This window comes from Dromaius novaehollandiae, chromosome 13 (assembly GCF_036370855.1).
Source record: "Dromaius novaehollandiae isolate bDroNov1 chromosome 13, bDroNov1.hap1, whole genome shotgun sequence".
NCBI lineage: Eukaryota > Metazoa > Chordata > Aves > Casuariiformes > Dromaiidae > Dromaius > Dromaius novaehollandiae.
Window position 1 is genome coordinate 3,428,638 of NC_088110.1, and position 25,791 is coordinate 3,454,428.

At 45.4% G+C, this 25,791-nt stretch overlaps 1 protein-coding gene across 1 annotated transcript; it reads left to right on the forward strand.

The window, feature by feature from the left end:
- Positions 1-6,530: 6,530 nt before the first annotated feature.
- On the forward strand, positions 6,531-18,600 carry LOC112987456 (purine nucleoside phosphorylase). The gene is made up of 6 exons (XM_026107368.2): positions 6,531-6,678; positions 10,093-10,262; positions 11,096-11,199; positions 13,134-13,309; positions 16,800-16,990; positions 17,962-18,600. The coding sequence occupies exons 1-6, from the start codon at positions 6,656-6,658 to the stop codon at positions 18,177-18,179; spliced, it is 882 nt and encodes a 293-aa protein (XP_025963153.2). The 5' UTR covers positions 6,531-6,655; the 3' UTR covers positions 18,180-18,600.
- The last annotated feature ends 7,191 nt before the right edge of the window (positions 18,601-25,791 follow it).

Here is a 25,791-nt window from a genome sequence, read left to right on the forward strand (position 1 = left end):
ATTTCAATTATCTTCCTTTTTTTTTTTTTTTTTTCATTTCCCATCATCACCAAAAACAAGATTTGTAGTGATCAGGTTTTATGGACAATAGGTTATTTAAATCACTTGGGTTTGTGAGTTGCAGGGGGGGGTTAACCCTTTTTTAAACACTTAAATCATTTTCACAAGCTGTTAGGGTCATGAGTGTTTGGATAATATCAGCAAGAGAGCAACCGCAATCCAACACATGGGGGAAAGTGATTTGAAAGTAGAACTTTTACCATGTCAGCTCCACTCTGCCAGGCTTTTAATGTAGCTTTTAACTCCTCTGCACCACCGTTTGCTAATCTGAGCCCGGACTGCTGAGGAGAGGGGTCTCCCAAAATGTAATGGAAAGCTATTCATCACTAAACATGCAACACTACAAAATTCCCAGCTAAAAGAAATACAGGCCAATAGCACGCTTAAGAAAAATAAGTTGCTTTTTCTGAGTCTGTATTTAAACTGTTAACTCAGCTTGTAAACTTCAGTTTCCTCCAATCTTTTCTTAACATCTTTTCAAGCTAAAACAGAAATTCAATGAAGTGCTTCTGCCTGACTCTAAGTACTTTCTAAGACTTTTTCCTGTCCCTATGAGAAACTCAAAATTGGAGTATAACACTTGCTTACTGGATTAGCCCCACTTTTGTGGGGCTAAACTTCTAGCAGCTGATAGATAGCTCATCTTCTGCCCTGCTCCCCACAGATCATATGTGTGCACAGCTGGAGCACTGACAGCCCTAAACAGAGGCATGTATCCTTAAATGGACATTCAGATAAACATCGGAAATCTTCAAATTAAGAATGATCTAGTCCTATTTGTGCCTTTTCTTTTTTAATTTAAAGTAGCAGAATATTAGCAGAGTATGCATGCAATCTAACCCTGCTAATCAATGCCGTTGAAGGATGTTGCTGGAGGTTTGAGGGGCTTTTTTTAATCATATCAGGTATGCAGGAATGGGGCCTGAAAGAATATGCTGAGCCCTGGAAGAAAACTAATAGATTCTACAGAACACCCAGTTCTTCTCACCCTATTTCTAAAGATCAGTCACATAAACATGTATTTTTGGATCAAGGCTTGCCATGTTTTTAGCATTCATTGTTCAGGTGTAAAATGTTCATCAGTTAGGGAGATAACACTGGCCTTCTTAAAGGTAGCCAGGTAGTAGCCTTTTTTACTTTTTGTAAAGGTGCAGCACAGACATTGCAGACCTTGATACATGTCAAGAAAAGATTTGCCGTCTCCCACCTTCTCAGCCACATCTGGGGTTCTGATTTACATTTTACATATCTTATGGCTTTTAGCTATACCAAGAAATTGGTACGTAGTGTATGAGGTTGGGAAGGTTGGCTGCTCTTAATATAGTGGTTTGGCATGACCTTGGGGGCCGGTCAGTCAGGGCTCTCATGCTGTTTTTGGCTTCCAGTCTAAAGTTAGGCAGGTTTGCATTTTGATTCCTTCATCTGAAGGATTGCAGCTGTAATCCGTTGCTACAGTGAAAGTGCATTGTGAGACTTAAGTAAGCAGTATCTAATGCAGAGCATTAATAAAATGATCTACTGTTGTTTAACCTTCACTTCTTAACACAAAAATCGGTGAAACGGAAATGAGAGAAACCCTATAGACTATATTCAGTTCTGTGGCATTATTTCACCACATGATGAGATAATGAGAAAGCATTGGTCCTGTTGGGACAACATAAATAATACCTCCTGGTGGACCATGCTTACAAGTGATAGTATGTTCATCTAGTGACCTCCAGAGAGCCATGCTCTCCAAAGAGGGGTTTTGGAGGAACTGTCTTTGGGAACACAGCCCGGGAGACTGGCGAATATTTTGTACTGGAGCTCCTCTGTGTGAAAGTATTATTGATTGTTGAGAGAAAAACAAATGATAGCAAAGAATAAACTTTTGTCCTGTGTGGTCTCAGTACAGGCAAGTATCCTGATTATAGCCATATTCTTCCTATGGAGAAGCATACGCAGAACGCCAGGCCAATGGCTAGGTGTGGTGCTAGGATATGAACTGTATTTAGCTATATTGGACAGAGGAATATATCTGTTTTCAATGATCTTTAGTGATATCAATTATATATATCACAATTATGTATATATATATAATATACCATTTAACAGTTTAAGAATTGTTTTCTTCTATGACAGGGCTATATGAGTATTTCTTTCTCCTTCCTTATGATTTTCTTGTTCTTTATTTTCAAGTTGTTCATGTTTATCGTCTGCCTCAAAGCACATTCACAAGCACAAAGCTTATGCATTCATCCCAAACCTGACCTACTGCTGATCTGCAGTTGTGCTGTTTCTATCCCTTAAAGTCTGACTTCCTCTCTTAAAATCCAGAAAAGATCATTTTCTTTTCTTCCTGGTGCTACTGAGTTCCTTGACGTGAACACTTCGGTACTTCTGCAAACTCCCGCGACCATGACCCCAGGCTTTTTCTTTAACCTTTGACACCTCTCCTGGACTTGGAAAGTGGGTATGCTGGCTAGTCTGAGGACATCTGGGCTCTTTTCCAAATTTTTGTTGTATCATTTGTTTTCCAGATTTGGGCAGGTCACATTCTCATTCTGCCTCAAGTCTTACTGACTCGGAAAAGTAGAGATGCTTGGTTTTCGCAACACTAGTGTGCAACTTAGGAACACTGAGTCTGCTTCCCTGCCAGTGCACCTCATGCAATCCTTTACATAAACTGACCTTTGTCCTAAAAGCCTTTTTCCCCCTGCCCTTTCAGAAGGGCTATCCAGAACTTCACACTCGGGTAGCTAGAAGCTTTCTCCTGATGTCTAGCCTGACTGAACAAGTATCTCCCCAGCTTCCTGGTGCCAACACTGTCTTTAAGTTTATGTAGCTCTCTTGCCTCCATGACAATGTTTTTACAGCCTGCCATCAGAGCATTGCTTAGTTTTCATTTTGCTCAGCTGACAAAGCCAAGCTCTTTTAGCTTCTGGTTCTCCGTTTGCCTGGTATCCTTTTTTGCAGTCACTATAGTTGGAGGTCCTTTGTTAAAGAAGTATGACAAGCAGTGCACAAACCATCGGGCAGATCTTCCCAGAGATTTCTATTGAAAGCCCTCTTTCTCTAGTGGAATACCTTTTCTGGTACATTATTTGATTGTATTTACATTACTCGTGGCTGGTAACACCTCTGTGACTGTCTATGATACCTGGCCTACAAACATAATGAGTTTCCCAAAAGATGAGTTTCTGAATTACAGTAGAAATTCTGATTAGTTCTTAGATTACCTTTAGTTCTCTCCTTTGCCACAGATTCCCTGTATGACTCTGGAGAAACCACTTGTGAAGTTTTCATCCCGTTTTTTTAACCTAGCTCACATTCTTCCCATCTGTACACAAACTTCTGACTAAGCTTGGAGGAAGATTTATGTCAGACTAACTTAATTGGGTGGGAGGAGTAGTGTTACACTTTGAATTGAATCTGGAACCTGCACTTTATGGAATCAGCAGAAAAACAAAATATTTCCAGGGTTTTCCCATTTCACATTCCTCTAAAACACTGACTGAGACAGACTCCCAGCTTTCCTAAGTACCAGAGGATCCGGAAAGATGTCCCCAGATGGAGATAATGCTGAGCACTGCACCCATGTCGACACAGTAATGCCAGTAAGTCTTTGCTGTAGGGATGCTTTCTCCTGGACTAGGCTTACTCAGGTTAGCTACACAGTTAAGAAACCCTATTAGTCTTTCTGCAGCTCATTTCTCTTCCCAAAATGCTCATGGTGTGATACATGTGAGAAGACTGCAAGATAATTTAATGCTGTGATAATGTGAGCATAGAGGTACATGGAAGACTTACCCCAAAGCATTAATTAAATATTTTGATGAAATGCTTGCAAAAAGCTTCACAACACTTCCTTAGAAGTTGCCGTAGGAATGTAAGGCATTGTTACAAAATTATTTCAGGAGATTGTATCTGCATCCTATAGCTGTCGAAGTTCTATCTACAGCAGCAGGACTTGAATGACACCCAGGTTAATAAGATCTGGATTATAGATATATTTTGCTGCAGACACACATACATAGAGACTAATAGAAGGACTAATAGACTACTGAGATTCTTTCAGAATGAAAGACTGTCAATATTCTTTCTTTGGGATTATGCAATCAATTCAATAACTTCATTTTTTAGACAGATCTACTTTAGAGTGCTTGTACAGGAGCTGAAGTTTAATTAGTTTTTTCTCTTCCTTTTCACAGTATTATTGACATGAATGCTCAAATGCTCAAATTAATTTTATCTAGTAGGGTGAGCCTGGCTGGACAAGCACAAAATAAAGGCACCATTACAGGTTAAAACTCCAGTAATTTTTGTTGCTGTTATATCACAGACCACTGCAGAAATAAAAATGGTCCCTTTTTGATAATCCTGTTTGCCATATAAATCCAAACTAGGGAAGCGATTGTCTTAGACAAGAACAAACTGGAAAGAGCTCTCAGCCTGTCTGATCTTGTCTGCTTTGCCAAAAAAAAAAAAAAAAAAAAAAAGGATTAATGGATGTAATCAGATTAAGGCTAAACAAGGGAAGGTATCTGGGGGGCATCAGAAGTCTGCCGGTACCAAAGAACTATATGGAAATTCAACATTAAGAGCCTAACATTGCTCTGTCATTAATTTAATGGGAGCAAGTAATGGCTTTCAAAAACGTCCTGAGTGCTGGCAAGAGAAGCATGGATCTCCAGCAGGCAGAAGGACTTGCGGGAGCAGGCAGGGGGCTGTAAGGCCCTAGCGTTAGGCAAGTGTAGCTTGCAGCGGCCTGTGACTTGCAGAGTCCCTTGCGCCCTGGCAGGACTTCTTTGAGCACAGGGCCTGATGCAATTGCATCTACGTAAAGCCATCTCTGCTATCAGCTTAATGTGTTTTGTATAGAAAAATGATGCTGAAGGAAAAAGTAATGAAGGGAAAGGAGACTATACGCAGAACAGGCAGAGAGAGAGATGGCTAAGGTTCAGAAAAACAGGATCAAGAGATAATGATAGAAAGGGGGTATAACTGAAAAAGAAGAGGGAACATGGTAAGAACAGAATGAGGAGAGGAAGAGCAGAGGGATGGGAAGGAAAATGAGTTTAGTACTGCCACAGAAAACTGCCGGCAGACTGCACTGCGCTGGTGCAGCAATGTGCAGCTCCTGCTGCCTGAAGTGATGGACAGGAAAGACAGGAACTTGGGTGGAAAGGGCGCTTATGGTTTGTTTGGATCCATTTTCTAGTGTCTGGCTACTTCAGTCATACCTATAAACAGGTAGCTCTTACCGACAGAACTTACTATTACACGATGCTTAAATCCTGCATGTTGTTATGGACTCCCAGCACGTGCTGGAATCGAGGAGAACACCATGGGTTTCTGCCTTGGAGCAGGGGCCTTCCAACAGGAGGTATATCTCTCTCTAAAAATGCCCAGGCTGTTTCTTATCATTTGACTTTGAAGTTCTCTGAGAAAGTTTCTTGGGGAAACCTAGGAGATGTTTGATGTGTGGTCTTCAAGGCCAAGAAGCAAACATGCGTAGGAGCAACCAGACCTGGAATTGGGGAAGTTCACTTTTCTAGGGATTTTTATTGTGTCTGGCTGATTTGTCTGAGAGTTCACAAGCTCTGATTAGGGCTTTCTCCCCACTTTGGACATTTATAAAGGCTGCTCCCATGTCACTTTTCTGGATCTAGTACACTATGAATGCGTACTGTAGCCCTGCGCTTGGAGCAGGTAAGGTCTCTTCTCTACTCATTCCCTATTTTAATACATTTTTTAGGCACTTTATTGTCTTGGAAACAGCTATGGCTTTGTTAAATGTGGTTCAAATCAGCTGTTGAGGTCAGACATTGTTGCATGGACAGAGACGTATGCCAAGATTGTTTTAAGCTTTGTTTTTGTGTAAAACAAAGCTAAAAATGGAGAGGCACATGCTGGGATGCTGATTTTTTCCAATGTCTTCCATAATGTAAACAGTTGAAGAGAGATCTAGAATAGCTCAGAGCAGTATTTCCTGTTGAGATGGGCATGGTGATTAAATGTGAGTAAAAGATTGCCGTGAAAGAATGGGAAGATGATGTGAATGCGGAAATGTCTCGTTGCTCGTTGCAGGAGTAGGTAGTACAGATCATCTTGCAGGCTCTGCAGACTCCCGGTGAACTCATGGCCTGCTCCCAGGGGTTTAAATTATAAAGGAACTGGTGACTATGGCTGCTAGCTGGTTCCCAGTTGACGCAAGTGTGTGCGAATCTGTGCAGATTCGTTGTCAGCTGCTGCGCCGTTAGGGGCTGCTGAAGTTGCGTGTGCGCGTGTGAACTTTCCAGGCTTCATCTGCATTATAATGTGAGCGTGCGCGTGTGTGTGTGCGTGTGAGCTTTCTGCATAGATCTGGAGCGTGTGTGTCATGGGGGTGAGACCAGAAAAGCAGATGTCCTGAACACGCCCCTCCTACTCCAGGATTAGAGCTGCTCCGGGAAAGCAGAGACAAGCCGGAGACACACCTCCCTGACTCACTGCCAGGGACGGCAGCAGCTTCTGTAGGTTCAATGGGCCTCTGCCGCTTGGTCTTTCTGCCAGGCGACCAGTAAAGCCTGCAGCTCCATTTCCATCCCCTTCTTTCAGTTAACCAGGGAGGAGGATGGCCTATGCTGAGGAAGACAGGTAAGAGGCTGTGAAATAGGGGATGCACAGACATCAAGGCTAAAAAGGGGCTAGACGAATTGCATCACTTTTCCTTGCATTGTTTTTCTTTTCTCCTTCCTACTGGGCACTCAATAAATGTCAGGCACAGGATGCTTAGAAGTAAACATCTTATTATTGAAGAGGAATCTGGCCATCTGCCTGTGTCAGGTGCTGGTATTATGAAATATGGCAATGAGCAGGTGACCTTGGGAAAGGTTATGGGCCAGAAGATACAGGCTGTTGAAGAGGCAAATATCGTTGTGTTGTTGAGACAGAGATGCATACACTGCAAACACATATGCCATTATGACCCTCTGCAAAATGTAATGCTTTATCTGTTTGTTGGGATATGTCTGCCTTTTACATGGATTTGCTTTCAACCAGCCTAGAAGCACAGTGAGGGGTTTCTTTTTTTTTTTCCATGCCATAAAAGATCTGTCATCAACGACAATCCTATGTTTCACAACAGATACATTTCTCCAGTGGACGACAGCAATCACAATAAAGAGGATTGTGTTTTCAGCTGATCCTGAGATTTAATCCAAAGCGATGCTGCTGAGCACTATTATTAGGTGTGCATTGTTGGAGACGGAGTAGCTATAGGGGGCTTTGTGTTACATGTGTTAATGCATGCTGTGAAAAAGCTTGCACAGACCTCAGGGTCATGCAGTTCCACGCTGAATATTGCATTCACTGACCCTTAGGTCAAACTCTCCTTCCTCTCCTGCTGAGCAAGTACCTTCTTCCTCGCATTCAGAAATTCTCAGCACCCGCTGGTCCCCTTTGATCCAGAAGATTTCTGAGAACTAAGCAGAAACTATTGCAGTCTGGGTACCTCAAATTAGTATGCACAATTTTTTTCCATTAGTGAGCAGTTTGCACTCAGCACCAGAGACAACTCTGGGATTTTTGGAGCATTTGGGGGCTAAGATGGCTTTAAAGCCCCTTCATACTTGCTGTGGCTCCTTTCAAGCAAGTAGAGTTACACAGGACTGGAGCTTTACCACCCACTTTGGACAGGAAATATTTTAACTTCTTTCTTCTGCTTAGAAGGAAAAAATCCCTCTAAAACTTGGTGAAGCTCAGCCAATCCCATTGTCTTCAGTTGTCATTGAATCAGATTCATCCCAGACTCCCCAAATTGGTGGAGATGTGGGAATACTATTTTTATGTTATTTTGCAAGAGTGTATTCACTTTTTTAAAAAAAATACACAGCAAAAATGCAAGAAAGGGAACTAGGGAGCAAATGAAAGAGCAAATACTTGGTGACCTCATTTCTTACCTCATGTGTGCCACACACATCTCATGAGCTTGGGTATTGCATTTAAAGTCTCTTGGTTCTTTCAGGAAAAGTATGTGGAATCATTTATTAACTTACGTAAAGCACATTAAAAATATTTGTCTGGGAGAGCTATAGCTGGGAAAATGATGATCTGGTCAGTCAAAGGTAGGCTTGGTTACTGTCATTTTCATACCTTTTGCTTATTTTAAGAGCTTAGAGACAGCACACTTGCAGAATGCAACAGTAAGTTATGGTAAATAAACTTTTTCATTTCTTGGCTTTTCCTTTGAAAAGTATTTCAGGTAAATATGACTTTCCATTTTAATTCATGAGTATGGAAGGTTTTTTGGGGTTTTTTTGTGCAGATCATGAGTTTGACATACTCTAGGTGTGTATGACATCACCATTCCTAACTAGGAACATGATTTTGATGTAGGACAGGACATTGGACAGGACCTATAGCAGGAGCTGGGCAGCTGGGAGATGACAAAGCTCACAGCAGATACCCAAGTAATAGCTACCTGCTGCATCGGTATCAAGAAAGAAAAACGATTTTAGAGTTAACATTCTGCATTTGAATATGTGACGTGCCCACTAGGGGAATTAGATGTACATCAGTGTTCAAATCCTGTTCATCGATGGTTGGAAATCTCCTGGAGTGTAGAGCAGCACTTTGAAAGGTTTTGTGCATGTGCTCTAAGGCTGCAGAAGGCAGAATCGCCGTTTGAAGAAGGTTTGCTCCTCTGGAAACAAGAGACTCCCTTTAAAAAAGAAGCATTGAAGAAACAGACAGATGCTGCTTATCAGTGTCTCCAGTCAATTTTATATTGCCTTCACCCTTGCAGCATCTGATCTTTTCACTCCTTAAACAGATCAGCTTTTTATATGCAGAACATGCTGCCCCTACTTGGGTGAGTTCGCTGTGATCCAATCCTCCAGCAAATACCGTTATTAATTCTATTCATCAATGGCAACGATTGAGTTCCTATCAAGAAGTACTATCAGTACCCTTGCTTTTGAAGAGAATTTCCAATCAACCTTGATATTGACTTTCAGAAAGTATCTTCATTGTGCCATTGGAAACAGGATTATAGGCTTATTCTCCTACTGATTGTATTTCAAAACTGTGATTAATGCATCTGAAGAATACTGGAGTGACAGGGCTAAATGTTGAAGTCCTCTCGCTTTCCATGAGACAGATACAAAACAGGCAATGTAATGCCAACTCTTCTTATCCCACCTTCTAGCAGTGTGCGTCAGCACTGGATGAGACCTACGTTTCGGCAAGGTATCTGAGCAGCCCCCCTGAAATCAAATAACACAGGCCCAGGAGCCCAAACTCCTGCTTTTAATTTCTGTTTTGCCATGGAGTTGTCACCGGGCCTCTTGCCTAGGGCAGACTGTGGTGTGAGCCACTGCCCACCTGCAGGAGAGGAAAGGATGAGCGAGGTCTCTGTGTCAACCTCCACTTCTGAAATCACGAGGTACTGAGAAGGTGGATGTTTCAGAAGTGTTACCAGCTCCAGAAGGAGGCACGGGGAGTGGAGGGCACCCAGCACTTAGGAAGATCGGGTTCCCTATCTCTGTAGATGATGCGTGGCACCACCCTGCGTAGGACTACTGCCTACCGCGTTGCAGGGGGACAGTGACGACTGCCTCGTCAGCACAGCAACTCAGTTGTGCCATACTGGGGCCCCTGCACTTGCACCCTCTCGCATTTCCCCATCCTGGGTCCGACGTCCCCACGCACTGACATACACAATTTCTAGACTAGCAACGCTTTCACGCTCCTTCGGTAGCTCCGGAGAGACCAGCGCTCATCAGAACATGGTTATGCCCTGTGACATTCCTGTGATACAGGTATCATTAGCCAGGTTTTCACTGTAGAATGAAACTGGCACAGAGAATTCAAATGATTTGCCTGTGGCCAGAGCTAAAATATGTGAGATTAAAAGTGGTTGCTATAGAGAAACATCTGTAATAGCAGTGAAGCTCCTATCATTTTAGTCTTAGCAAAAAAAAATTTTTTTCTCCTTCTTGGGACTTTTATCCTTTGAAGTTTGTTCTTTGGATGGGTTGATAGCCTCACTGACCTGTTCTCCTTCTGCAGAAATTGCTATGAGGTGTATAAGGAAACAGCAGATTGGTTGCGAGCCCGCACTGCTCAGTGCCCAAAGACTGCCATCATCTGCGGATCTGGATTGGGAGGTCTGGCTGATGTGCTGGATAACAAGACAGTCTTTCCATATGAGGATATCCCTCATTTCCCACGGAGCACAGGTTAGCACAACCCAGGGCATCTGATTATTTGTAAGAGCTGTTCAGTGTCCCATCAGCAACATATAACAGAGCCCAGTGTCATCCCCTTAAGTTAAGACAGCTCAAATTGGCATATACAGCATGTGTTCTGCTCTTGGCACCTGGCTGCAAACAAACCTTCAGTGGTGAAATGAGCATCAGCAGAGCCATATCTTGACTCTAACTTCAGTGTCTTCTCCATGAGCCCTAATCCCAAATCATACATCATTCTTTCAAGGTGATAGCTGTAAACTGACAACTTCGCTATCACCAGAAAAAGAGTTTTATACTCGTTCCTAGATAGATGGGAACTCAAGAAATGGTAATATTGTCACCTGTTTTTCACATGCAGGCTGCCAAAACAAATTAATCCCTGGTTGCTTGTTCCTAATATCCCATGAGTCGTTAAGGGCCTGTGAGAAATTGTGTGTTCTCGGACCCACTGCTAGTGAGCATAAATCAACATCTTGGAAGCCACCACTTCTCACATGGCCTGACCCTCTTCTGAAGCTCTCAAGCACGTGTTTGTGCCCCTGGAGGTATTCTCCAGAAGTACTGGTCAAGTCGGGTTAAATGGTAGGACAGCACAGGGAAGATTTTGCAGCGCTCAAGGAAAGCTGCTGAATTTTTTTTTCAAAAAACTAATAATCCACCCACATGTTTCTGCACACTGACATTGGTATTTATCCCACACTTTCAGTTCCTGGTTTTGCAGTGCTTGACCCTGCTGTAGCGCACAAGCATCAGCTGACAAACCCCTCTAAAATCAAAGATCTGAAGACCTGTAACTAAAATGACATGCTCTTAATTTACAGTTGCAGGGCATGTTGGCAGATTGGTGTTTGGGGAGCTGAATGGACATCCGTGCGTATGCATGCAGGGACGTTTCCACTTTTATGAAGGATACTCTATCAGCGCGGTGAGTTTTCCTTAAGAAAATCATTCACAGAGCAGAAGAGATGTATTTTTAAAGAGAGGCAAAAGTGGCTGCTTGCTTTGATGGCTGGCTGCAGGAGTCTAGCTCTTGCAATGAGCATTGAAACAGCCTAGGCTTAGATTTCAATCTCTTCCTAAAACCAAAAACCTGGGAATTCAAGCTAAGAGATAAGTGCTAGCTTCTGCCAGATAAAGCCGATGCTGTGCAGCCATACAAACTGGCTAGCCCCACTATACTCTCAGGGTAAAATAGTATATCATTCCAGGCAGATTAATTTACATGGTTCAACTCAGTCATTTTAATCAACAACTGGGAAACTTTGAGTCATAAAAATAATCTGTTTTAATCTTCTTTTGCATTTGTACATTTTAGGGTTTTCTTCTCCCTTAGCAAAAACTCATTGTCTAGTAGAGTTTGGAATATTCTCCCAGTTAACATACAGAAACTCTATGTAATTTCAAACACTTATATAACCTAACATGCATGTTTACAGATTTCTGTTAGAAAATGGAAATAATATTTCTTATTTACTGGCTGCTGGTTTTGTGGATTCTTTTTTATTTGGTTAGGTTTGGGATTTAATTTGTGGCTCAGGGCAATTTGTGTTTGAATATAAATTGTAATACTTGGCAGCACTCTTACCTTCTAAAAAAAACAAAACTATTTTAAATGTGCATGATATAAAAATAGGTTTATCAAAACATGTTTTTCAATTAAAATTAACTCATTTATTAAAGAAGTGATGTTCATGGGAAAGAAGTGATGTTTATAGTCATTGCTTCTTGCAGCTTCTTTGGCATTTTAGAACTAGAAGATCTCTTCATCATTCCTTCCTGATTCCTTCCTTCCTTGATTTTTCACTTCCCAATAGTTTCTCGACTTTGGATAAGCTGGTCATTGCAGTGAACTAACGTGAATAAACTGAAATGCAGAAAGTAATCTCTGTGTTTCTGCAAAATACATTGTTGCTGTAAAAAGCTGGTTTATCAGTTAAACTCCAGGTCCCTGTGCATAAGTAATTACTTAACCAGCACAGTGGTTTGATTTCTGCAAGACTTTGGCAGCAAGGAAAAATTACCTGCATATTCTTTCTGTGCTGTTTATTTGATCTTAGTGAAACTGCAGTAAATTAGGCTTGAATTTTAAAGGTACTTATTTCAAAATTAGTTTTTAATATGTTTCAAAAGCATTAAAATGCTTTTTATGTAAATTGGGGGGGGAGGATTTTAAATTAGAGAAAAACTTGCTTTGTCTCCTCATAGTCTCACATAGGTTCCTCTCTGATCACAGAGATGGGAAATTCCTTACTTAGGTGCATGGAGGCCTTTAGTTCTCCTCCCCATACAACTAGGAGGCTCAGAAACAGACCTTTTAGTTAAGAAGGAAGCACTTTTACACAGCTGTGGTATGTGAGATCTACAGAGCTAAATTGAGGAAAAATGAATCTATTGAAGCCAAATAGACTAAAATGGGGGAAGACTACTGCAAAGACTATTTCTCTCACCAAAGAAGATGAACAGAATATTAGTATTCTACAAACTCCCCTTCTCCTTGCCTCCCCAAGAAGGCGATTGCTAGCTGCTTCAAACCTTTTGCACTGTTTCTTTCTCCTTTTCATCCTTTATACCCTCTTAATGCTGTTGATCACAGTCATTGTGTCTTTTCCTGCTGCTATTATTTTTAATTGAGCAAGGACAGTTAACCAACTACTTAATGGCTGCTCCAGCTCGGTTTTCATCACAGCTCCATCCCTCTGTGAAAAGATGCAAGAATGGAATGGAAGATAAAATCAATTTATCTAGTAATCCCACCTATGCAAAAAGAAACCTAGCACAGTGCTCCTGGAATACCGAACACAGTTTGGAATACCACACTGTGATATTCCTTGCGTAGATGTCTTTTTTTGGTTCTTGCAGGTCACCTTTCCCGTCAGGGTGTTCTGTCTCCTGGGGGTCGAGATCTTGATTGTCACAAATGCTGCTGGGGGACTGAATCACCACTTCCAAGTGGGGGACATCATGTTCATTAGAGATCACATCAACATGTTTGGCTTGGGAGGGCAGAACCCACTGCGTGGACCAAATGATGAGAGGTAAGAATGCATCCTCCCTCCCCAAAGTGGGCAACATGCACCTGCAAGAGCAGAAGAGCATTTCTAATGGTTTTATGAAAGGTTAATAGCACTGGCTTAAAGCAGCTGCGTGGCAGATTCTCTGCAGACTTCCCACACAGCTCTGTCCCTGGCCTTTGCTCCTGTCCTGCTTCATCTCCTGCTGTTCCAGACGTCAGTTCCAATGGTGCTATGGCAAAGCACATCTCCCCTAGATCCTTGCTGACCCCTTGGCCCCTACATTGCCAACGCATCCTTTCCTACTCCAGCCACGGGCTGAAACCACCAGTTGTACCTGCTGGAAAGTATTTACTGAGATTAGGGCTTGGCTCCAGATGCCCACAAGGGAAAAGCTAAAGCAGTACCTGAGTGCGCTGTGCCACCCGCCTTGCTTTCCCCAAGTGCCTTCCCTGGTTGTTGCTTCTCTTATAAGTCTACAAGGAGTTTATATGCAAACCTCCAGAAGGTTTGTTTTGTAAAAGCAGAATCCCGATCCTTCTCCTGACATGCCTAGTCATACCGGCTGCAAAACAGGTCTGCTGCTGTCTCTTCTTGTCAGTCCCTCTCTGCCAGTTCCTTCTGAGTGATCTAGTGAACTGCAGTGTTTCCAGCCTGTTCTTATCAACAGTCATTTCTGATAGGATGCAATTGTGGCACAACAGAGGCCAGGCAATAAGTTAGTAGAAGAGTACAGATGAAAGCTGAAGGGTTCCTGATAACCTCTCTTGTATTCAGACCGTGAAACTGAGGTGCCTCTGTTAATATCATGTATTCACTGAAGGCATCGGTCCGATGAGAGCTGGTTGTCTTGGCAGCCTCTCCAGAGACCTCTAGAGCTAAGAGCATGACCTGCTGCTGGTTGAGCCGGCAAGTCAGAGTCTTGCAGAGCAGCAGTGCAGGGTTTTTGCTGTACACATGCACTGGAGCTTTGGCCAGAGCAGAGGAGAGAGCTTCAGATGTCAGGAAAGCCAACAGGGAAGCAGGAGAGATCCAGGGTTGTCTGAGTCTTCTCATGATTTTGATGATAAGGAGGTAACACCAGAAAGAATGATTTCCTAACCAAACAGGCAGAAAAGAGACCAGATGAAAGCCAGGTGTGTAAAGCCAGAGGACAGGGAACAGAGGCAGAAAAGGAGGTGGTAATTTATGAGCAAGGAGTGAATGGAGATAACAGGATGCCCAGATCTGTTATTAGGTTGGTAGTACCTTCATCTCAATGATAAGAACATGTCTGCAGGACAGACACCTGGACTGTCCTGGGATCTTTCCAGAAATTAAGTTCTGGTTGAGAGCAACATGTTCTGCCTTGATTCCAGTTACAGTTAGTTCCTTCCTGATCTAACACCAGACCTGGCTCCTGCTTCTGAAGAAATCTGGATGGTGTTAGCAATTATCTCAGAAAAGATAAATGCTGTTCAGCAATTCAAATGGCAAGAGGACGGTACTCATCTAAAGCAAAACATCCTTGCATCTTTATAGATATTGGTGTGGGTTGGAAGAAAGAAAGATCAAAAGCAAAGAAGCCACATGGAGGAGTGTTGACAGCTCTCTGGACTTGCATAATCACTCAGGGACGAGAGGAAAAACGCCAACCAAACAATAACTTCATTTGGACAACATTCAAAGGCAGCATAGCTGTCTCATTGCTTCCCAAAAGCAGCTTCCTGGTGAAGACTGCAGTGCTTGGGGAAATGTGACTTTTGTACTGCTGACCAGGGCATCCAAATGGGCTAAAGGACTTTATGAATCAGCTTGCAAAGCGTTGCAGAGTGTTGCTTCAGCTGAGCAGACTTCTGCTAAAAGCCAGTCTGGCTCAGCCATCGGGAAGGATTTATCTAAGCACAGCTGAGGGAAAACTAGAGGCAATGCAGGGATGTGAAAAGGGAATATATGCAAGAATCTGAGGATTGCATTTAATAAATTAGAGAGGTTGGTCTGTGCATTACGGGCCATCCTTCAGGAAGGAGAAGAAGCAGTTTTTGTGCTGATGAATGCTTATTCCCTTAGACAGAAAAGGTTATTTTTTATTTATAATATTTTAGTGCTCACAAACATAAAATAAGTCAGCTGCTGCCCTGAACATTCGACTGGAGGAACATGAAAGCCAGCCAGAGCTTTAATAGCCTAGCTAAGGGACCTGATCCATTCCTACTGAACCAAGTTGGGGAAGATGGCTAGAAGTTTGTTTTGCAGATTACTTCAGCAGCAGCACACCAGTCCTTGCCACCTACTTCTGCTCTTCTTGAGTCCGTAGTACGATTTGCTCAATCGGGAGCAGGACTGGGCTATTATTTTAAGATCCAAAGCAAGCCAGAGACCCAACCTTGACGTACAGGATGAATGTTACCTAAAATGTGGCCCTGGAGCTTTAAGATGTGCTCCTCTGCCCCTTTTCCTGCAAGGGAGGGCACCAAGAGCAGGATACCATTGCCAAATATAGGCATTTAATAGCATCTGAGACTCCACTGAGTATCCAATACCCTTTCTGAGGAGCTGGCAAATACAACGTAAGACCTACAGGATACCTGCATGCTCTGGAGGGACAGCTGGGGGACAGGCAGGACCTGCCAGGGTATCTCAAATGGTGCTGTATGCCTAGGGTTAGGCAGCTAAATTCAATCATATCCTAGAAAAGTGAACTGACTTGTGCTTGGTGCGATCCTGCTGTGCCAGGAACCCAAAGCCGAATCAGGTGCTCTGTCCTTGGGTATATTTTCTTACTAGCAATGTCTGTTCATCTGCAGAACAGGCCTTCCAAAGAAACCCATTCCTTGGACCCTTCAAACTAGCCTAATATAGATAGTGGAGGAGAGAGACTCAAATCTCACCTGCTTTGTCTCCAACACCTCCAACTCTGTTTCTATTTCAAATGTTTGGGTGTTAATGAGGTGACAGAACAGCCCTTGCTGTTGCAGAATGGGGCATCCCTGGAGCTGAGTCTGGTTTAACGGCTGCCCACTGCAGTGAGTCTTAAATGTATAGTTACCAATGCTCCACCAAGCCCTGCTCCAGCCTCCTCACTGGGGTGGCCTTTGGGACTCTCAGTCCCACAGGGAGCCCCTCTGCCACCCAGCATGCGGGAGAAGCAGAGGGCAGCAACTCTCTGATGCACAATTTTTTAAAGTCACAATGGCCAGTTATTGGGGAGAAAGAGAATTGGCCATCAGTGTTATCTGGAGATAGAAGTCCTTGGAAAGGCCATTCCCGAAGGACTTGCACTGTAGGCACACAATGCCAGACCTTCCAGTGGCTATAAACTCTGCCATGCCGAGGGTCTCGGGGGATGAGATCCGGCAGGAACGTTACGCTAACGGAAGCGTCTGATGGCGAGCCTGGGACGAGACAGACTGCATTCAAGGCAGCTCTGCCCCAGTCTTTCCCTTTTTACCAAACGGTGATCATTACCGAACCCTGATGGAGAGAAAGCAGCAGTAGCAATATCGGCATGGCCGTGTCCTTTCCTGCCTTGCAGGTTCGGAGTGAGGTTTCCCTGCATGTCAGATGCTTACGAACAGGAGCTGCTCAGCCTGGCGAGGGAGAGCGCAGAGGAACTGGGCTACCTGGGTTTCATCCGGGAAGGAGTGTACTGTATGCTGGCAGGTCCCTGCTACGAAACCATAGCCGAGTGCCGCATGCTGCAGGCCCTGGGAGCAGATGCCATAGGTAAGCTACGTGGGCTGGGCTTGTGGGGTCATTTGGGCACTTAACAAGGGGTTAAACAATGAACTCGGCCCCAGGCTGACTCTTTTCGCTCTTTGTCTCCCCACCTAAGTCTCTTGGGCCTAGAGAGATAAGCTCTGTATAGTTCTGCACAGTTCTGTTGTTACTTAATGCAGCTGCTTGGATGAATCTGCAAAAGTTCTCACGTTTATGGCTGTCTGAGACACGGAGCCCAGCATAATGTTCCATTTGTTTTCCAACAAACAAATTTCCCACACTCAAGACGGCTTGACTTCAGCAGGAATGAGTGGAGCCCGATCAGAAGTAAAGTGCTGTTCATTTATTTTCTAAATGCTGACGCTCTAAGGGTTTTCCCTGTGCCCCTTCTGTACAAAGCAGCCCTCCATAAGAGAGTCTTGGTGCTTTAGGGACAGCAGTTATGGAAACCTTCCCAGCTGCATATGAGGAAGGTAAGTGTTATAATCCATGTGATTCCTCCAGCTTGACACCTGGGTAGCTGAAGCAGGCTGTGGAAGTCTATTCATTAAAATCTGCAGACGCATTGTGTGTGAAGAAAGGAGTTCAGCTTCTCAGAAAGCCATTTCTCCTAGTGGTAGTTTTTTCGCCAAGGAAGAGAAGAGCCACACGACACAGCACATGGTACTTCCCTTAGCAGGGCTACAAGCAGCCTGACGTGAGACACTCCATCTTAGCGACAGAGACACAGCACACGAGAATCAAACATAGGTGGCTCATTATGCCGAACAGAGTTGTAAGTACAGTGCTACAACTATAACAGCCTTACAAGTGTTAAAGCCTTAAACTATTATACTGCTCAGAAATAGAGAGCTGCAGAGAAATGAGACCAGGGCATGCACTGAAGATGGAAGAGTGGTTTGGAGCTTTAGAGATTTTGTTTTGGTGTAAATCCTGACCCTTCTGACTTATCCTTGTCCTTTCCTCTCCCACTGTAGGCATGAGCACTGTCCCAGAGGTTATTGTAGCCAGGCACTGTGGCCTCAGAGTCTTTGGGGTCTCCCTCATCACCAACAAAGCTGTGATGAGCTACAACAGTCAGGAGAAAGCCAACCACGAAGAAGTTCTGCGCATCTCGGTGGTCCGGGCTGAAGCCCTGCAGAAATTGGTCACTTGCTTCATTGGCAAGTTGGGGGAAAATGCAAACTCTCCGTGACCTCCAGCATCGAATCTGCCTCTACTGCAGCTCTCCTGGAGATCCTAGAGCCGTTCATCATAATATGTGAACACTAGCAAGTGAAGGGGGAGAGCCATCAGTGAGATTCTCCCCTTCTGCTCTCTTGCTTTTGAATACACTTTTGATCTTTATCCCTATGGTTTAGTTGGTCAGGCACAGGTGTGCTTTGAAGTTTGACAGAATGATGCCCTTGTTAGTAGCCAGCTCCCTTTTTACCCTGCCAGGAAAGGCCAGGACAGCCTGCTGGCACTTAAAGAAACACAGCCTGATGGTCTCTGGCAGATCCCCAACCCCAATGTCGGCACTGAGCCCCTCAGTAACATGAGCTGCAGTTCCCCCTCCCGACTCTGCAGAGCGTTCTGTGTCTCTCGTGTTTGAGCCCCTGCCCCTGCCCCTGCCCCTGCCTCTGCCCCAGCCTCTGCCCCTGCCCCTGCCCCTGCCCCTGCCTCTGCCCCTGCCCCTGCCCCAGCCCCTGCCCCTGCCCCTGCCCCTGCCCCAGCCCCTGCCCCTGCCCCTGCCCCTGCCCCTGCCCCAGCCCCTGCCCCAGCCCCTGCCCCAACCCCTGCCCCAGCCCCTGCCCCTGCCCCTGCCCCTGCCTCTCAGTGCAGCGCTCTCCTGCTGTGCTTCTCCTCTCCCCCACTGCGCTGAGCCCCTACGCGGTAATCACACTTGAGAGGCTGAGAGCTGGTCTCAGGGTATGGCGGCTGCTGGGAATGCTGTGTTAGGACCTGATCCCAAGCCAGTGGAAGTCCACACAAAGAGACTCTGAGGTTTGGATGAGGATCTGGGTACATAAAATGGGTTAGACAAAAAATAAGATCAGTCTGGAACAAGCAATACTGCACAGTAGGCAAATTACAATTGATTTTACAGCTTTGAAAGCCACTGCATCCCCAAGCATTCAGAGGGGGTTGTGTTGCCCCAACATCCCCTGAAGGTCTCACTCGAGAGCCCTCTCTGCTCGCTTCCAGGATCAGCCGCAGAGCTGAGTACCTGTTCAGCTACAGTGCAGCGTTCCTGCAGCACATCCCCCTCACACCTCCCCACTCCGTTTACCAGGCTGAATCAGTGTTGCCCTCTTTTACAGACAGGGAAAGTGCAGCTCAGATAAAAGATGACTTGTCCATGTGCTGTGTATAAGTGGCCAAGCTGGAAACAGAATCTGGATCTGACTCTACCAGACTTTATTCAATCTGTTTCTGTATGTCTCAGAGATCATTACTTTGAGCCAATGGCACTGGCCACACCTGAGGTGGGTTACCTCTAGTTGTCCCAGGACAGAAAGAAGATCCCCGTCTAGCCCAGTGTTTCACCCAGTTTTGTGCTGTTGCAGTCCCTGCAGCAGATACTGGAACATCCGTCACTTCTGGAGTTTAGTGATGCATAATTACAGTGGAATTTGTATTGGAACAGGTAGGATGTTTTTCTGGTTTCACTGGTCCTTTTTCATGAAGAAATTGAACCTAGCAGTGAGTAAAGAACAAACAAGAGAGGTCACCACATTCCCTTTTACCAGCATGTCACTGATCTGGACCATAGTCCATGGTGAATATTCACCAGGATTATGCATTATTCATCGTTCCCCAAAGGTCAAGCTGAGCAGTGGATGCAGCTGGATGTGAAACAGTGACTGCAATTATTAGGTAACCTTTCCCATTCATTTATCTTGCAGTTTTCTATAAAGCCCGTCACTGTCACAGTTAAATGTTTTCAGATGACACAGTGGTCTGAACTGAAGACACCCAGCTCGTCATGGAGAGCTTCTAATTTGGTTTCCTGAATTTAGCTGATCGATTGCTTACCATTGATGCTAGCCCTTCTGTGACATTTCTTCAGTAAAGGGCACAAAAGGACATTGTGGCCCAGTGAGGTTTTTTGGATGGCTGTTATTTTGAAGCCCTTCTAGTCTCAACTGGTGTATTATTATTGACACAGATGTTGCCACCAGGAAGAGAACAAAATCAAGCCACACGTATCTGGCACTGTTTCACCAAACGATAGCACCTTAGGCATAGAAGAGATCTCGAGGAACCATCCAGTCCCATCCTATTCCCCAGGACAAGAATACCTGTAACTGTTCCTGACAAATGTCTGCCTAAGCTGTTCTTAAAGACTTCTGGAGGTGGAGGATTCACTGGAAGTGTTCAGCTGGCCAAGTCACTGTTTCGGTGCCTCTTCACACTGGGACTAGGCCCTCCGAGACAGCACCTCTTTCCGTTGAACTGGTCTGACTGTCAAGACAGTCTCGGGGACCAGTTCTGATCACGGACATAAGAGAACAGACTCCAGCTCCTTCTTCCGTAAGTCTGTTGCCTTTTCAGGTCTAGCAGGAGTGAATTGCTTGTCAACAGTGACAGTATAAGCGGGGAAATATGAAAAGTAGCAGATGTGCAGAGAAAGAAGGAACCATTTTTACCTGCTGCCTTTTCAGACTACAAGTTGTCCTAACATGTGCTTGTTACACGGAAGAGAGAGACCAGATAATTTCCCCCCCCCCAGGAAAGGGTACTTCACATTCATCTAATTAATACTTCGTAAATACAAAGTCTCTCAAGTGAGAGTGGAAGACAGCTGTGCAGTTAGCCGTAACTAGCGAGCGGGCAGAGTAGCTAAGGCTGGGATTTCATCCGGCTCCATTAATTAATCGGAATCAGGCCTGACTGGATCTTGATGGGAAGTATCCAAAAAGCCCACTGCTGTGCTGGTATTCCTCAGGCTAGGCTTGAGATTAGGGGAATTTGGCAGCAACCACCTGCCTACGGTACACTGAATACACTCCTCTTTCCAATCAGTCCTAAGAGTTAGAGTGTTACATAAACACCTTTCAGCCCCTTCCTAGGGGGAAGGAAATATGTATGAACATCTCAGCGAGAACTTTTAGGGTGAAAACCAGATATATAAATACCACGCACTTATATTTGAATACAACTCAAAACTTAATCTGAAATTTTCTTCCATACGGTTAAATACATTTGCCAGATTGTATCTATTTTTAAAGAAATGCCTTCTAAATAACATTCGAAAAGTTGGAGGCCCTTCTTTCTACCATTAAAGGTTGACTCGGGCAGCTTGAATTCTGTATGAACATTCAGCCTTTTGTCCCTGTTGAATAACTAGATGAAATGTGGGCACTTCGGATCTTGTTCATGCCTCGGAAGAGAGAGGGAGGGATACAATTAACAAGTGGGTTCATCTCTTTGGTTCTGGAGCTCCTTTTAATCAAACACTCTTTTTACTGTTGATGAGTTTCAAAATGCTGAAATGCAATGATGCAAGTGTGGGGAAGATGCATGGAGAAGAAACTGGGAGGAAATAAAACCTGCTGTGATACTGAAAACAATGTGTTTGTGTTTGGTTCTCCAGGATTGCAGATTAGAAAGGAAGGAGTCGCTTAGCCATAGCTCCCATCTCAGACCCTGCAGCCTGGAGAACAGAACAGCTGAGCCTCAAAGCTCAGAATCTGGCCCAAGATAATTAGGACAAAAATTAGACTAACATTGATCCAACTGGGCAGGGGAACTGGTTAGATGAGAAAGTAACAAGTTTTCTAAGGGGATCCTCAACTAAATTATGAGCAGGTGAAAGATATGGTGGTGGACACACACCCAAAGCTGTGGTGGCAGCGGCGCAGCAAGCCGCCTACACTGGCGGCAGGGCATGGTTTCCCTGGCGCCTCTCGCCTGAGATCCTGTGCGACAAGGCGCAGTCACGCTTCTGTCAGTGGACCCTGTGCTTTTTATTTACTTCTTTTACTACTTTCTGGAAACATCAATGGCTGAAATAAGTAGCTCATAAGAGAGCCTCAGCTTCCTTTCACTCTCATTTTCTGTGCAACTTATTTACTTTTGAAATTCTGGCTTTTGTGGTCAGTAAGTTAACCTGAAAGATGCTGGAAGAGATAAAGAACTAGCAAGTGAAAGAAAAGAACTCTAAATTTCATGATTGGGAGAGCCTGATTCTGGCTTTTTCAGTGCTTTGGGTTAGCAATGAGCACAGATGCCATCTGGGAAGCGAATGTCACCAGCACAGGTTGTCCCTAACTGCAATTCAGCTGCCCCGGGGGACTACAGCCCCCTCTGATCGTCATGGCAGGATGAACCTGTGCTGCGGTTATCACGGGGTGGTGCCTGCCCCTTACTGCCGATCTGGCACAGCTAATTCTTCACTGTCTAGCAGCCACCATTTCACAAGCTGGTCTCAGCCATTTCCTTTTACTTGCTCATCAGTGTAAAGAACATTTTTCAGTGCGGGGGGAGGGCGTCACTGAGTCCTGCTGCTTCCAATTCCCTGGAGAAGATGGAGATGTTGTGGTGATACCATCATATGTGATTCACAGAATCACAGGGTGGTTGAGGTTGGAATGGACCTCTGCAGATCATCTAGTCCTACCCCCCTGCTCAAGCAGGGTCACCTAGACCACGTTGCACAGGATCACGTCCAGGCGGGTTCTGAATATCTCCAGAGAGGGAGACTCCACAGCCTCTCTGGGCAACCTGTTCCAGTGCTCTGTCACCCTCATGGTAAAGAAGTTTTTTTCTCATATTCAGATGGAACTTCCTGTGTTTCAGTTTGTGCCCGTTGCCTCTTGTCCTGTTGCTGGCCACCACTGAAAATAGTCTGGCCCCATCCTCTTGACACCCTCCCTTAAGATATTTGTAGACACTGATAAGATCCCCTCTCAGTCTTCTCTTCTCCAGGCTAAACAGGCCCAGCTCTCGCAGCCTTTCCTCAAAAGAGAGATGCTCTAGTCCCTTAATCATCTTCGTAGCCGTCCGCTGGACTCTCTCCAGTACTGCCATGTCTCTCTTATACTGGGGAGCCCAGCACTGGACACGGTACTCCAGCTGTGGCCTCACCAGGGCTGGGCAGAGGGGCAGGATCACCTCCCTGCACCTGCTGGCAAGGCTCTTCCTAATGCAGCCCAGGACACCATTGGCCTTCTGGGCCACAAGGGCACATTGCTGCCTCATGGGCAATGTGTCCTCCACCAGGACCCCCAAGTCCTTCTCTGCAGAGCTGCTTTCCAGCAGGGCAGCCCCCAGCCTGTCCTGGGCATGGGGTTTTTCCTCCCTAGGTGCAGGACTCCGCGCTTCCCTTTATTGACCTTCACGAGGTCAATCTCTGCCCATCTCTCCAGCCTCGAGGCCCCTCTGAATGGCAGCACAGCCCTCTGGGGCGTCAGCCACTCCTCCCAGGTTCGACTCAGCAGCAAACTTGCTGAGGGTGCACTCTGTCCCTTCATCCAGGTCACTGAGGAAGAAGTCGCACAAGACTGGACCCAGTGTTGACCCCTGGGGACACCACTAGCTACAGGCTTCAGCCAGACCTTGTGCCACTAAGCACGACCCTCTGAGCTCTGCCATTCAGCCAGTTCTCGGGCCGCCTCACTGTCCACTCCTCCAGCCCACGCTTCCTGAGCTTGCCTAGGAGGCTGTTGTGGGAGACGGTGTCAAAAGCCGGACTGAAGCCGAGCTAGACAGCATCCAGTGCTCTCCCCTCATCTACCCAGCTAGTCATTCCACCATAGAAGGCTATCAGGTTGCTTAGGCATGATTTCCCCTTGGGGAATCCATACTGACTGCTCCTCATCACCTTCTTTTCCTCCCCATGCTTGGAGATGACATCCAGGATGAGCTGTTCCATCACCTTTCCAGGGATGGAGGTGAGGTTGACTGGCCTGTAGTTTCCTGGGTCCTCCTTCTTGTCCTTTTTGAAGACTGGCATGACACTGGCCCTTTTTGAAGACTGGAGTGACACTGGCCTTCTTCCAGTCCTCAGGCACCTCTCCTGTTCTCCATGACCTCTCAGAGATGATGGAGAGTGGCCTAGCAAGGACATTGTCCAGCTCCCTCAGCACTCATGGGTGCACCCCATCGGGGACCACGGATTTGTGGGTGTCAGGTTTGCCTAAATGATTTCTAACCCGATCCTTCTTAACTAAGGAAAAGTCTTCCTTTCTCCACACTTTCTCCCTTGTCTCCAGGGTCTGGGATTCCTGAAGGGAAAGGCTGAAAAAAGCTGAAAGGCTGAAGCAAAGAAGGCATTCAGTAACTCTGCCTTGTCACCAGGGCACCCACGCCATTCAGCAGCAGGCCCACATTTCCCCTAGTCTTCTTTTTGCTACTGATGTATTTGAAGAAGCCCTTCTTGTTGTCCTTGGCATCCTTTGCCAGATTTAATTCCAAATGGGCCTTAGCCTTCCTCGTTGCATCCCTGCATACTCTGACGACGTTCCTATCTTCCTCCCAAGTGGCCTGTCCCTTTTTGCACATTCTGTATAATTCCTTCTTCTGTTTGAGTTTTGCCAGGAGCTCCTTGCTCATCCATGCACGTGTCCTGCCCGCTTTGTTTGACTGACTTTGTCTTGCTCATAGGGATGCACCGATCTTGAGCTTGGAGGAAGTGATGCTTGAATATTAACCAGCTCTCTTGGACCCCCCTTCCTTCTAGAGCCCTAACCCATGGGATTCCTCCAAGTAGGTCCCTGGAGAGGCCAAAGTTTACTCTCATGAAGCCCAGAGTTGCGATCCCACTTATTGTCCTGCTTCCTCGTCGCAGGATCCTGAACTCCACCATCCCATGGTCACTGCAGCCAAGGCTGCCCCCAGCCTTCACATCTGCAACCTGCCCTTCTTCGTTAGTACAAGGTCCAGCAGCACACCTCTCCTCCTTGCCTCCTCCACCACCTGTGTCCAAAAGTTATCACCAATGCTCTGCAGGAACCTCCTGGACTGTGTGTGCTTAGCCGTGTTGTCTTTCCAGCAGATATCAGGGTGGTTGAAGTCCCCCATGAGAACCAGGGCCTGTGATCGTGAGGCTACTTCCAGCTGTCTGTAGAAGACCTCATCGACTTCCTCTTCCCGATCAGGTGGCCTGGAGTAAACACCCACAGCAGTGTCACCCAAGTTATCTGAGAAACAACCACACAAACACCACCACCCCCAGCAAATCTGACAGTGTGATCTGGCCTCTGTTTGCTGTGCAAGGCTCAGTTTACCAGAACATTTCTTTTACATGAGAATCACTGTTTGCACTCTTTTGCAGAACATGAAAGTAAATAAAAAAGCTTTAAAAAAATGTATTTTCAGTAGTCTGAGCTCAGTAACTGAACATAGGCTTTGCCTTCAAGTTATCAAAGTTGCTTTAGATATTTCTCTTTATCAGAAATCTGCATTTGAATTAAGGGGTTTTTGCTAAGTTTTTTTCTTCCCCCAAAAATGCTTTAAGTCTTCACTGCAAGGATTTAGTACCAGAAAGAATTAAATCCTTCCCTGCCGTGCTGAATATGTGGAACCACAGGGAGCATCCCTCTTCGTCTGATACGGTACAAGCCAGGGCAGGAGGCTGAGCCGAGTTCATCTAATTTAGCTGCATAAAAGGTACAGTTTGGGACAGAAGGGTGGCTCAAGCGCTTTGCTGAATTAGAGCCCGAGGCAGCCTGGCTTTGCAAGCAGAACGGTTGATCGGGTATTTCCAAAATCTCATGGCACTGCCAGAGAGGGGTAGTTAACGATCTGGGCCATGTATCTGTTGGCAATGGCTGGAGGGCTGGGGTGCCTGCCCCCACCCCTTTGCCTTCCCCTGGTGCACG

Excerpts from the sequence above, each read along its gene's own strand:
- LOC112987456 (XM_026107368.2), top strand. The coding sequence starts at position 6,656 with ATGGCCTATGCTGAGGAAGACAG. Across the intron at positions 11,200-13,133 it reads AAGGATACTCTATCAGCGCG|GTCACCTTTCCCGTCAGGGT; the intron begins GTGAGTTTTCCT and ends TGGTTCTTGCAG. Across the intron at positions 13,310-16,799 it reads CGTGGACCAAATGATGAGAG|GTTCGGAGTGAGGTTTCCCT; the intron begins GTAAGAATGCAT and ends CCTGCCTTGCAG.